Raw genomic sequence first — 13,670 nt, forward strand, 5'->3', positions numbered from 1 at the left:
TGTTACTCGGCGATAGGTAGAGGCCATTATCGAGTGGTTTTCGCTTGCGAGAAGGTGGCGTTCGTGGTGTTGTTTACTCGATTATAGCCGTTAAGAGGACTAGGCTCGATTAAATGGCCTTTTCGGGCCTCTATGGGTAGATACCGCTAGCCTTCCATCTAGCCTTAATGTTTTCTAGGCTAAGGCCCTCCTAGCTAGCCTTCTAATAGATCTCGAGGAAGTTTTCCTTCCTTATTAGGCTTATCTCGTCGAACCTAGCTAGATTAGCGATCTGTACTCGATAACGAGACTTAACAGGCGAAAAACAAGTAAGATCGAGTAGCTGAAGGATATTGCTTAAATAGGGTAGTAAGTAGAATACTATAATATTATTCTGGAAGCATTTCCACATGAATTTATGCGTTATATGACTCTTGTAGCCGTCGAGAAGTAGTAATCGATACCGGCTCTATTCAGTCTCTTCCGTAGCCGTTTAAGGTAGAAATATCTATTTAAGCTAGCCTAGTCCGATCTCGTTTGATGTCCAGCTATTTATAGAGGTAGTATATCGATAGTTAGGGCTCTTATCGTTAAACTAGGAGGTCTAGAGGTCTTTTCCTTTAAAGATAACTAGTGGTTATAGGCGCTGGCCAACAGCGCTAACTATCTCAACAAGAGTAACCTATTCTCGCGTTTTAGGCGATTTTCGAATGCTCCTAGTAGTAGCTGATGTCCCGATAACAGTTTAATTACTGTAAACACCGAGGGCCAGTCTAGATTCGTCTATATTAAACGCGTTAGAAGCAATAATAGAATAGCGCTTAAAAACAGCCTATAGATTACTAAACTACGCCTTAAGCGCTATAGGAAGGGTACAGTTAATACGCTAAACGTAGATCTTCAGGCCTACCTTTGAACGAATATCAGGATGTCGCTGGATAAACCGTAGTAGCCAGTTATGCCCGACGCGTTTAGGGCCGCCGTTATCGCTACTAATTACTCCTGCGAGTTTTCGAATAGAGGTATAGCTGAGTGGGTGTCCTTGTGCCTCGAGGTCCAGTATCCATCTCTTTAAGGTTTCCTCTTGTATATTCGAGAGTAACTGCTGTGATTCGTGGGATAACGACGGCGATTGCGAACCCTTTAGTCTACGACTGAGTATTACATAGTTAACGTCGTTCGCGGCGGCGGCGGCGCGAATCGAGGGATATTTACGTGTCTGATAGTCTAGAATGGCCTGTTAGGTTCTAATCTCGCGATTCGACGTCATTGACGCGTGATAAATCAATAGGAAAGTGGTTGGTTGGTTGGTTATTGAGAGTGGGTTGGTTGAGTTGTTGCATTGAACGCGTGTTACAACTCAGGGTTGTTACATCTCCCGATGCGGGGACTTATATATATATATATATCCAAACACACACACATACACTGATGACGGACTGGTTTCCGTCTCTGTCTCTGGCTCCTTTCATTCCCTTTTGCACGACGGGGTAGCAAGCAGACTGAACTTGTTTGTCAAAGCCGCCAGAGTTGTCGCTATCGGCCTGTGAGAGACATCTCTCTCAAAAAGCATTGGCGGTGGCGGCGTCGTGGTCGAGACACAGATGTTTCTTTTCTTAGATAGCAGAGAAAGGAAGGAGGCCGGCCATCGACCAAACACCAAAAGCTGCGATGAGAAACTGGCTCTCCAGCAATATGCAGATGTAGGATGGCTGGGTAACTGTGCAGCCCAGCTGTCGAAAAGAATTTCGTGTTTCTCATATCCTGGATATCCACCCTCGCTCGAATCTCCATGTCCAACGTCCGGGCAAATAAAACCCAAAGGTGCCCTTGAAGTATACAAAGCAAAAGAGACAAAGCTCACCCACCCAAGCTCAACGTGGAAATTACTCTCCTTCATATCCCTCTCCGACCGTCGGATCCCGAGTGACTCTGATCTCCTGCATCGCGTCATTTCCGTCCCTTTCGCCCTCTAGCACCAGCCCCTTTTCATTCGCCAGGTGTAGCAAGCAAATGAAACAATAGGACGTGCTGATGTCCTTCATTTGGGGCTCGGGATAGAAGGAGCGAAGGTCCTGGATGATATCTGTAAATTTCAACCTTCCCTCTTCGTCGTTGTTGGGTACACCTTCGTCAGCTGACGTCGATATAAGAGGCTCGGTTTCGGGTTGAATGTCATGCTGGGGCTGGTCGTCGATATCCATCATATCGACATCACCATCGTCAACTCTCTGCTGCGCAGTTGCAGCTGGGTCAGAGGGTCGATCAAACACATCAATCAACTTCAATCGCCCTTCCATGCCCTTCCATAGATTCTCCTTTAACCTCCTCACATCGACCTTCTTTGCCGTTCGTGCGTAGTTCACGTACTCGGGTCGGATCCGTCTCCCAGCTTGTGTCACCAATTGGCTGCCGAAACTGCCTGGAAGAAGGTCAGGCTGGCTTGCTCGTTGCGGGTCTTGCTGTGACTGCTGGGATCCCGAAGGATCATGGTCTGCTCCAGCTTCGCCGAGGAGGTTGAGCTGCTGATCCTGCTGTGACTCGGGTTGAGGCGACAACATCTCCCTCGCATCCATGAAAGCCTGTCCGCCATCGTCACCACCTCCATCAATCCCATCGTCGTCATCGTCGTCAATGGGTAATGGGCCATCAAAGGGGAGCATCTGATCGTCGTCCGCGAAGAAGTTCGCATCATAGTCACCTTTTCGGCCCTCATCATCCATATCACTCGCCCCTTCACCAAAGGCGTTTGTGGTTCCAACACGATTCCTCGCTCCGAAACCCTCGTCAATAATGCCCATACCCACACCGCCCTCTTTTCTTCTGATTCTGCCCACCCGACACTTTGGCTTTGTCCATAAGCGCATCAATTTTCTTGGGTCCACCACCTCGTCATCCTTATCCAGTAGATTGCGGCCTTTTGTCCGCCACTGCGATTTCGGCAGGGAGATTTGCGAATTCAAAACAGGGGGTTGTTCAAGTAACTCCGTCAGGGATTCTGACATAGGGCCCAGAAAATCAATCTCATATGGCTCCTTCTCCTTCTTTTGTCTGGCGGGTGGCGCACTTGTGCCACTGGCTTCTTGTTGTGCTTTCTGGATCTTCTGCATTCGCCAGTTTTCGAGGGTGAGAAACGCCGTCTTGCCCTTTGCGCGTGAGTTGAATGCTTTGTCGAAATAAGCCATAATAGACTCATGCTCTGCATCCTCCTGATACTTATGCTGTAAAGACAGTGCGTAACCGTCACCTCCATTTTCCAGAAGGTTGTCATCCACGTCGTCTTTCCGAGCAACACGGGCCTGAGCTTCAATAGCATCTTTCGCCCAGGCTTCTCCTCCTTCACCGAAACCCACGTTGTCTGCGACATCGAAGCCGCCGAGTAGCCCGTCGGCGTCATCATAATCGTCGTCAAAACCCATCGCATTGCTTCCGTCCAGGAAGATTCCTGTCTGGTCGGCCACACTTAGGGGGAGATTTGTTCCAGGTGCTGGTGTCTGCGCTCTTTTCTGTTCTTTCCATTCCTCGGGCACTTTGAGGAAAGGTAGGTTCAGGTCGCCAGACGGGTCGCCCAAGGCAAACGATTTCATAGACGGGCAGATATCCTGTGAGTCCAGTACGCTCATGTCCGGGAAGAACTTGGATGCTAGAGAAGCGAGGTCGATTTCTTCGTCTTGATCATCTGCGACGGGCTCCTCATCCTGAGTGCTGTGACTCGGCTCTTGTTGCTCCGTTTCTTGCGGTGTGTTTTCCTTGTCACCTCCCAAAGCAGCATCTCCCGCATCATCGCTGCTGTCAAACACGATGCGCCCGTCAGAGTCGATGGATAGATGATTCAGCAGCAAGCCCTTAGCTCCCCCTTCGTCAAAATCCGCAGATGCCTTTTTAAAAAGAGGGTCAACCGCAAACTCGAGTTCGAGCTTTTTGCCTTGGAAAGATGCGAAACCAGGTGCGAGTGTGGCTTCGTGGCTGCGCGCCGGCTTCTTCTTAGATTTCTTCTTCCCACCTCCTTCGCCATCCTCACCATCCTCGTCTTCTTCGCCTTCTTCATCGTCATCCTCCTCTTCCCCATCACCTTTGTTTCGCCTTTTGCCACCGTCAGAGGCACCCCCGTCTGCGAGACCACTCAACAGTCGGCCGGTCTCGGTCGCCACACTATCGACTCTGCTCGTGTAGATCTTGACGCAGCCATCTAGCGTGCAGCTCGCCTTCTGAAAGTTGACCCCGTCTCCTTCTTTCAATAGACTCATATCATGGAAATAATCTATCAGAGCAAAATTCCACGAGTTTGCAGCATTGATTTTGTTGTCGGTTGCCATTTTCATCCATTCTTCAAAGTTTGCGAGGATCGGGACGCGTTTCATGGGTGTGACTCCGTTGTCTTCGGCGACTCGGCCCATGCTATTTCGTGGATGTTCGCTCATTTGACGCTGTGGGTTGTTCAACCCCCCTCTTCTTCGTACTTGCGAGCCATAGTCCGACGTTCTTGGAGTTCGGGGTGCATCTGACAGGTTGCTGTAGCTGGACTCTCTTCGTCTCTGGTTGAGTTTGCGCATGGGGCTTGCTGCTGCGCGAATCTCGTTCATATGGATTTCCTGGAGCGCGTGTCGAGATTGCAGCCGAGCAACCTTTTCGCCTTTGTCATCGTTGAGTGCCAATCTGTTGTGAGAGCATCGTAGGTCAGCATCGGCATTCGACACCAATTGCGATCTCGACGGGCCAACAAAGTAGTGCGCATGGCTTCGTATCGCTCCAAATAAATCTGTTTGCGAGAGATGGTCATACTTCACTGGAGAACCCTTGACACTCTCGCGCGCCATATTCATAACAACTGCCTGCCGACTCGGCCGCCCGCTGGAATCTCTTGCGACGCGAGGCATCGTGTCTGTGATCCTGATATTAGGGATTTTGTTTATCTTCGAGAAGGGCGTATGGCCTTCAGATTCACAATGAAACTACCTGTCGCTTCTCCTCGGCTGTTTCAAAGGTGAGTTGTTCGCCTTGCCATCGCCTAATGTATTGTGGTGGACGCTCTCGAAGGTTGTTGTGAGCGTTAAAACATTTGGGGTGGGTCGTTTGTTGACATGCACAAGAACGGTTTAGCGCAGCCACCCATATACACCCACCCACTTGGTCACGTGCTGTGGCTGTGAACCGGCCTGCCGGCAACGGTTTGACGTGGGCGTCCAAACTGCCCGGAATACTAGGTCGTTAGTTCTACTCGGTACAGTAATAGAAGCTGATATAGAAGGGCAGAAATATTCAATTCATGTTCAAGTCGCCGTGTCTGATTGCCTCTCCCGGTCCTCTCTACCTGCTTCCTCGTGCCTCGTCTTCTTCCAATCATCATCTAATCTAGGACTCTCCCCGCAACAGCGCTTGCGCTCCTGTCCTTCGTTTCAGTCTTTCGCAAACCTCTACCTTTCTGAATCTCGCCAAGCAAGGCACCAATATCGCCGGTTCCGGAACGGGCAGGTGCAGGCATTGGTGGTGGTGGCGGCGGTCCTCCCGGGGCATCCGAAGTAGGGAAGGGAGGTGGTGGTGGGGGTGCACCGTAAGCACCGGAGCCTGGCATTGGAGGTGGCGGCGGTGCTGTTGGTGCATTAGTCCCCGGCATCGGTGGAGGTGGAGGAGCGGAAGCGGAGTCAAATGCACCTGGAATAGGTGGTGGCTCTTGAACAGGCGTTTGGGGTTTGCTGTCCATAGCAGACAATGGTCTAGGTGGTGCCATGGTGCCGAATAGAATCGAAGCCAAGTGCTTTGCTGATCCGCCACCCGGGTGATCGGCTTCGTCGTCACTGTCTTCATCCTTTTCCGAACCTGCTGCCGACCATTCATCCTCCTCGGGACGACGTCGTGACTGGGCACCAGTAAAGCTGGGAGTCAATGGCTTAGCGGCCTCCTGTTGAGCAATTCGATGGAAAGGATTTGTCGATGGTAGACTTTCCGCCGGTGGTGCCGGGGCTTGAGGAGCGACTGGTGGAGGTGAAAACGTTTGGGTCTGTGGGACAGGCGGTGGAGAAAAGACTGGCTTTCCATTCTCAGACGGTACTGATTGGGAAAGCTTTCGGAAATATGGGTTCCTGGATTCTTCAGCGGCGGGAGGGCTTGAAACCGGTGTAGGCTCATAGCCACTGCTTGTAGAGTGTTCAACAGGAGCAGCACTTGATGGTGGGGAAGCGACTGAGCCAGTGAGCAATTGGCTGGTTGCTGGAGTGCTCTCTTGAGGAGTAATCTGTTGTGGGCCATCGTCATCGTCGTCTGACGACGAGTCGTCTCCCAACTGCTCCAGTTGAAGCTGGAGTTGCCGCTCTCTCTCTCTAGCCGCTTCAAGCTCAGCTCTTTGTGCAGCGAGCTTGGCCTCCTTCTCCTTCGCCTCCTTCTCTGCTGCCCGCTTGCGAGCCTTTTCTTCCTGTTTCTTGACCTTACCAGCCTTGACTTGCTCTTCAAGCGCACGTAAGCGGGCTTGAGCGGCCTCGCGTTCCCTCTCAAGCTCGTCTTCTTGCGTTTTGGCTTGCGCCCTGGTCAAGTGTCAGTGGATGTCACCCCCGACGATTAATAGGTACTCACTCCAACCGTTCGCGTCCACGCGCCTCTGCCTCCTGCTCGGCCCTGATCTGTGCCGCCGCTTCCTCTTCCGCTTTAGCGCGGGCTGCTGCCTCGGCGGCTTTCTTTGCGGAGAAATCTGTGCTATCTTGCCTCTGCTTTCGAGTGGGTGGAGGAGGCGGCTTCTTGTCAGCTTTCGGACTCGGAGGAACTACTCCCTCATTGTTGAGTCTCTGCTGACGTTCTTGCTCACGTTTGGCATCTTCGGCCTCGGCCCTGCGGAGTTTTTCGGCTCGCTCTTGCTTCTCGCGTTCCTGCCGCTGCTGAGGACTTTCACTAGGCTCCACAGTAGGCTTGAGACCGGCAGCCGCCATTCGCTCTTGGACCCGTTTTAGAGCTTTCTCCTTTGCAGTGGCAATGCGGTCATGGTGCGAGTGGCCTGTTGTCACGGAAGTGGCGGACGTGGTGAACGTTGGGGCTGGTCGCGAAGCCAAGCTGCCATTCGTTGACTGTGCTTCCTCGTGCGAGTAGTCGCGAGGTGGTTGCTTTGCTGGGCGTGATTGCCTGCGCATGTTAGTTTTGTGTGTTTCATTAACATCTGCATGGTCTTACTCCTCTTTGCGAATCTTCGCCGTCCTGCTGCTACGTTGGAGGTCATAGATGAGTTCTTTGATCTGATCTTCCACCCCCAGAGCTTCCTCCCACCTCCTGCGCTCGTGTTCCTGAGTCGCGTTCTCTCCTTGATCTCGCAGTCCATCCTCCAGGCTCGAAACAAAGTCCTTGACGCTATCTTCAACATCTCGAGTCATGGCCTCGTGCCGCTCTTGTTCTGATTTGACTATGGAAGACTCTGCCTCCAATCGTCTCTGCGCACCAGCTTCGTCATCAGTGGCTGGGGGAGGGCGCCCAGCAAGTTCAGCAGCTCGAGCTTGCATCCTATACCGCGCTCGTGCTTTGATGCGATCGGTTTCAGTGACCGTGCCATTAGGCCCGGTTCCAACAATGTTTGAGGAGCTGCTCGGGTGAGCTTTGGCGTCCTTCAAGCGGAAAAGTTGTAACTTGGCTTCAGCAATGTTCCTCTCGACCTTTCTCACGTCTGACGCCAATGCTGGTAGGCGATCCTGATATCGTTGTAGCTCCCTTCTCATTGCCCTCCTTTCTGCGCCTGTATCACCGCCAGCAAGTCCAGCATTAGGGTGCGTGTCAATATCATCCTGGATTCGTCGGATCTGCCTGAAGAGTTCTTCAGCCTCGCGTCTATCTCTTCGATCCAACACATCGTCATCATCCGCTTGTCGATCATCCTGGAAGTCAGTAGCGTCAAGCAAGATCTTCTTCTCACGGATCTTTTTCCTGATTTGATCGGGGGTCAAATCGTCGTAGACACTATCTCCCATATCCGATGACGGAGCTGGGGAGGGGGTTCTACCCCCATGTCCAAGGCGACGTCTGGCGCTTGAACGATACCCAATATCATCGTCATTGTTGCGGAAGACTGTTGCATCCTTGCGACCGAAGTTGGGCGATGCAGAGCTGTTGCGGAACGAGTGGTCCTTCAAATAGCTCACGCCGGTCTTTTGTGGCTGCAGGAATGCGCCAGAGGATTTTCTGGCTTCTGCGTCCTGGGAAAGGAGAGACTTGACGGTGTCAATAGAGCTATTGAAATTCTTTGTTGATGGCGGAATGAGTTCCGGGGGAAGTCGAGCTGGGATCGGATACCCATTCAACTTTCGATAGATAAGGTGCATGGCCACAGCGAACTCGTCCATGTTCAACCGCCCCTTGTTATTCGGATCGGACAGTGTCCAAATGGCCTCTAGATCAGTTCTCTCCAGGCCGCTCTGGCCCATGATTTCAATGGCCGTCTCTCCCGCAATGAAACCTCGACCTAGACCGTCCCAGGCTCGAAAGAGCTGATCATAAATCCTTTTCTCGTCCTTTGTGACCGCCCAAGGGATCTTTGCGGTCCCGGAAAGCCCTTGCGTCGTGTAGCCACCGGCTTCACGACCAGCTTGGGGCATCAGGCGCTGCTGGAGAGCCTCGATGTTGGGCAACCCGCCGGCAGGGGTGTTGACGAAGCCCCATTGACCAGGAAGGCCAGTTGGCTGGGTTTGTAAAAGACCTGTCTGTTGAGGTGAAACATTGGAACCGAAGCCGCTCGTAGGCATCAGTGGCAACGAGGGTCGAGCACCCCCAAAACCAGCAGGCTGGGCAGGATTCACAAAACCAGTAGCTTGAGCCTGCAATCCTTGTGACAGCCCAGGAAAGCCGGTGGCCTGCGGCTGGAGCCCGGGTTGGAACCCTGTGGCCTGGTTGTAGAAACCCGTCGGCTGGGAAGTTAGTTGGGTCAAAAGCTGCTGGTTTGAAGGCTGTTGAGGGGTTGGCTGCTGGGGAGCAGGGGGGGAAACAGCATTCTGCCTAAGCGGAGTATCAAAGTCGGGCACATTCGACCGCGTTGGTGGCAAAGGCTTCTCATCTGGGACACCAAAGGAAATGATATCGACCATGCTTGATACCTCGTTCTTGATCTTCTCAGGAAGGACAGCCGGAAGCTCCTTTCCAGTCAATCTCAGATTGCACAGATACATGGCCAGAGCGAATTCCGGGAAGAGGAGCTGGCCTGATTTGGTGGTATCTGACAGCACCCATATCTGCGACAAGGCACTGCCCGGCAGTTTTGACCTCAAAAGTAAATCTCTAGCCTTCTCTCCACTCAGTGCCTGGCCATCTCCAGCGGCAGACTTGAACAACTGTTCAAATTTCGCTTGATCTGTAGCAGTGATGAAAGACAACCGAATGTTCGGAATTCTATTGGAGCTCTTGCTCTCCCTCCTCTTCGGCGCAGGCGCACTGGGGGAAGAGCCTTGAGTAAAGGAGGCCGCGATCTGGGCCGAAGTCTGCTGAGGACGCAGAGGAGCAGCGGCAGGGGGTTGCTGCGCAGGAGCAGGAGGAGGAGCTTGAAAGGATGGCTGCTGCTGAAAAGCCGGCGCCTGCAGAGGAGGTTGTTGTTGGAATGGCGGTTGCTGCGGTGGATTTTGAGGCGGATAGCCCGTGAATTGAGGTTGTTGCGCAGGAGCCTGAAAACTCTGCTGCTGCTGATAACCTGGAAAACCGGTCGGTTGGGCTTGTAACTGACCGGGGAAGCCGGTGGGCTGCGGTGCAAAGGGTGAGGGTTGCTGTTGTGGAGGAGCTTGACTGAATGAGCCGAATGATTGCTGGGCTCCAAAGCCCCCAGGCGCAGGACCAGGGCGAGCAGAATTTGTGCCGCCCAAAAAAGAATTGGAAGACGAATACATGCTTGCAAACAAACGACACAGACTGCAAAAGCGGATGAAAGACAGAAGAGATGGGAAACTTGAGATAGAAATTGAGTGAGACGAGTAACAGGCAGAGTTAGAGAAGCACCAGAAGCGACACTAGCAACCGACCTCGCCGACCTGGACCTCAGCGGGTTGTGACGCGGTCTTTGCTCCAACATCAGCTCCAGCATTGTGGCTGAGGGAGGTGAGGCTGGAGCTTGGCATGTCGCTGCTTTAACAGACGGTGATTTCCTGTCAACTGCGCCCTGGAAGCACAGAAACCATCATAGCTGACAAGCATCTTCCAATCAGAAACTTGCAGACACGGACAGCCTGAGACAATCACTTGAATGGCAACGAAGTCAAGTGAAAATCACAGAGCAGTGTCAATGGCCTATGTCCCTACTAGATTACTGACGACAAGCTTTGTAGCGATTGACACCCAGTCGCCTTTTCCTTCAGACAAGCCGCCCTTGGTGACCATCTGTCCTGCGCTGCCATTGTTCCTCAGCTGAACGCCAAATTGACTAGCTATTTATGTTGCCAAAAAAAAGGAGCAGAAAGAGCTCCTTTGATGACAAGAATCTCGGCGAATCCAGACAAATCAACTGCGAAGGCTGACTCTGGACACTTATCCGTACGATTCGTTCCATGGAAAACAAAATGCTGCCCGAAGCCCCGAAGCATATTATTACGGCTCCCATGTTGGACCGCAGTGTCCGCCAATCCATCGGCTGAATGGGTACTGGGGAAAACTGCGGAACATCTTTGGTGGAGCAACGCGAGGGATGAACTCCTCAACCTTAAATCTCCAGATCATCTTACCCCGGATGCGGCACCGGTAAGGATCCTGCTGATAGTCTCACCAAGGGATATCCTTTGTCCATGGGGCCCAAAGAGCCCAAAGTTGATGGGAAGGTAGGACGTCAACGAAGTCAACTATCCGTGTACCAGGGAACAGACTACATGGCAATCGCCTTACAATTCCAATCCTAACTATAATTCCTATGTGGAGGGACCAAGAAGGCTCCGCACAATCTGCCCGAGGTTTCGGAAATAATCAAAATGCAGGATACGCCCAAAACTCAGGATGTACCCTGGCTTGCCCTCGATGTCGTTTTACCTAAGCCACTCGCATACCCAGCAGACCAGGGTCCACTATCTCAAAAATCTCCATATACAGCCTCTTTTGCGTCGATGATCAAGAACACCGCTGTGAGGCGGCGTCGCTATCGGTGCGCCGAAGCGTGCAGCACTTGCAAACGTCGCAAAGAGAAGTGTTCGGGAAGCAGACCCTGCGCTCGCTGCATTGAACGTGGCGTTCATTCGACATGTCAATCTCAGTCTCGCCAGACGTCCACGGGTTTCACAAAGCCGTGCAACATCAATCACGAAGCCTCAATCGAGGTCGAATCAATCAGTCAAGATAGGAATGTGCAAGACGGGCCACCACATGAGTCGCTCTATCCTTTAAGCCTGGCGATGAGCAATACCTCTACGAGCTCTGTTCTCGAGACATCCCGGCTCATACAAGACACCAAGGGCAAATACATGTTTATTGGGGACTCGGCAGACTTGTCACTGCTTCAGAACATTTGCAGTCTCGTCGGGACGTGCATCGGACCATGTGCGTTTGTGGAAGATCCTTTCCGATACCAGATGGTCGAGTCGGCGCCCGAAGGTCCCGCTACCTGGCTGCACGCAACAGACCACCGACCTCCTGTGAAACCGAGTTTTGATGAGGCAGCTTATCTGATTCGTCGGTATATCATGGCCACAAACTGTGTGCTGGATCTCTTTGACGAGAGTGACCTCCTCGACAATCTCGCAAGTTGGCTGGAGACTCAACCGCACCACACGTCTGTCTTGAGTGCGATATACTTTCTCGTGTTCGCCATAGGAGCCCAGACATGTCCCGAAGACAAAGATGCACTTGCCAAGGTCTACTTTGATTATGGTCGGTTTCTGACGGCATCGTATTTCATGGAAGATCCCAGCATTCCAACCGTGCAAGCATACGCTATGATCACAATGTACCTGCTGGGGGCGTCTCGAAGAAATGCTGCCTTTATGTATCTCGGAACGGCCGTTCGTGCCGCTTATGCTCTCGGGCTACATCGGTCTGATATCGCCGGGCTCTTTTCTCCCGCCGAGATCAAAACACGGGAGAGGGTCTGGAAGGTGATGCGGATCCTTGACCTCTTTATGAGCACCTCGCTGGGAAGACCTCCGTCTACGGAAGAGACACGGAACACCGAGCTGGACGAGAACTACTCCCCGTCGGTAGACCTGTGCGCCATCTTCGAAAAGATCTTGACCGACATATATGCGAAGCGGATGATCTCCACCGACACAATTCAGAAAATCAGCCAACACCATCGCCGATGGACAGTGCGCTTCCACAGCTATCTAGATACAGACCGGATCAAGGACCAGGAATTCCTCGAGGGCCGGCTGCCAAATATTGGTCTCATACACGTCCATGAAGCGTACTACTGGACTATAATGCTTCTCACTCGGCCGTTCTTTGTGGAGTATATTTCCAGTCGCATTGCACTGAAGGCGCAGAACTGCAGCGATGGAGACAGAAGCCCTGACCCTCTCAGATCTTCCCACCGAATCCAAGTTCACGCTTGTGTCAACTCTGCGATAAGCACGGTGAATCTGTTGAGGAAGTTACTTGGATTTGAAGGTATACCGAAGAGGCTTCCTTTTGTTGTCAATTCGATCTTTGTTTCAGGTCTCGTGCTGGGATTGTCTTACTTCGGTGACTTGTATAAGATATATCCCTTGGATGACAGCCTCGGCACTGCACTGCGGCTGCTTGACCTCTTTCCACACGACGCTGTCGCAAAAAGGAATCTGGTGGTTCTTCAGTCACTGCTAGATGCATGCAAGATCTACGTCAGGAGGAAAACAACAGAAAATATGGCAATTCACTCTCAACTGGTGAGTGGGATGTTTGGACAAATCCATAGAGAGGATGAGAAGGAACATCCGGGCACGACAAGTATTCCGGCGAGAGATACCCGCTCTGTCGACAACATCGAGAACCTCCTAGGTCGACCAGACTTGCATACCGACCAAGGACTGAGCACTTTAACCACCGACGCCAATGGCGAAAATGCTGGATCGCATACGCTCGATGACACAGATATCGATGACCTCAATCTCGAGGTATTGGCTGGTCCCTCTGCATTTGACGATGACATCTCGATGCTACCTCCTATGTCTCCAAGGACATTATGGTTCGGCTCCTACGAGGATAACGTGCCCTTGTTCTCTATGATGGATGAGCGAGATTTCCTGGAATAGTGGTGACTGTTAGAAACGCCTCATTGACTGCTCTTTGTGCAGAAACTTGACTCTTGGATAGTTGAACACTCGGGAAGGATCTGCGCGTAGGGACATAGGTAATATGCCTCCAGCGGCGGACTCAACCGGATACTGAGCTTGTGCCTCTCCTTTGAGCAGCTATAGTGTCTATGCGACTCTTTGCCGACAAGGTCTACTGAGGTCTGCAATGTCGTCTTGCAGCAGTGCGACTCGTCTCATGGCCCTGCAACATCTGTTGTGTCTCTTGTGCCCAGCAGGTTTCGCCAGCGCCCAATCAACAGGCTTGAGAAATAGTTCTTGTCACTTTCCTACCTTGATGACTTACTTCGCACTCAAGACCTCTGGGAAGGGGCATGGGCTGTACCCCCTTCTAGGCCTGTGTACAGAATCCCACCAAGTAGGCTTCGGGCTGGGCATCCTTTCCGAAAACCCTTCGGGCTGTGGATGCATCCATGCATACAAGCAGGGGATTTGCAGAGCGGGCCAATGAGAGGAGATGCCGAAAAACCACGA

The 13,670-nt window shown here is 52.2% G+C and overlaps 3 protein-coding genes across 3 annotated transcripts; 1 reads left to right on the forward strand and 2 right to left on the reverse strand.

Moving 5' to 3' along the window:
- Window positions 1–1,865: 1,865 nt before the first annotated feature.
- Z517_03569 (uncharacterized protein) lies at window positions 1,866–4,856 on the reverse strand (the record flags this gene model as incomplete). Its single annotated transcript, XM_013432673.1, has 1 exon — window positions 1,866–4,856. One exon carries the CDS (start codon window positions 4,854–4,856, stop codon window positions 1,866–1,868), a length of 2,991 nt encoding a protein of 996 aa, XP_013288127.1.
- Window positions 4,857–5,326: 470 nt separating this feature from the next.
- On the reverse strand, window positions 5,327–9,818 carry Z517_03570 (uncharacterized protein; the record flags this gene model as incomplete). The annotated part of the gene is made up of 3 exons (XM_013432674.1): window positions 5,327–6,497; window positions 6,547–7,086; window positions 7,135–9,818. 3 exons carry the CDS (start codon window positions 9,816–9,818, stop codon window positions 5,327–5,329), a joined length of 4,395 nt encoding a protein of 1,464 aa, XP_013288128.1.
- Window positions 9,819–10,886: 1,068 nt separating this feature from the next.
- Window positions 10,887–13,136, forward strand: Z517_03571 (uncharacterized protein; the record flags this gene model as incomplete). The annotated part of the gene is made up of 1 exon (XM_013432675.1): window positions 10,887–13,136. One exon carries the CDS (start codon window positions 10,887–10,889, stop codon window positions 13,134–13,136), a length of 2,250 nt encoding a protein of 749 aa, XP_013288129.1.
- Between the last annotated feature and the right edge of the window lie 534 nt (window positions 13,137–13,670).

This window comes from Fonsecaea pedrosoi (genome assembly GCF_000835455.1).
Source record: "Fonsecaea pedrosoi CBS 271.37 unplaced genomic scaffold supercont1.2, whole genome shotgun sequence".
Classification (NCBI taxonomy): Eukaryota; Fungi; Ascomycota; class Eurotiomycetes; order Chaetothyriales; family Herpotrichiellaceae; genus Fonsecaea; species Fonsecaea pedrosoi.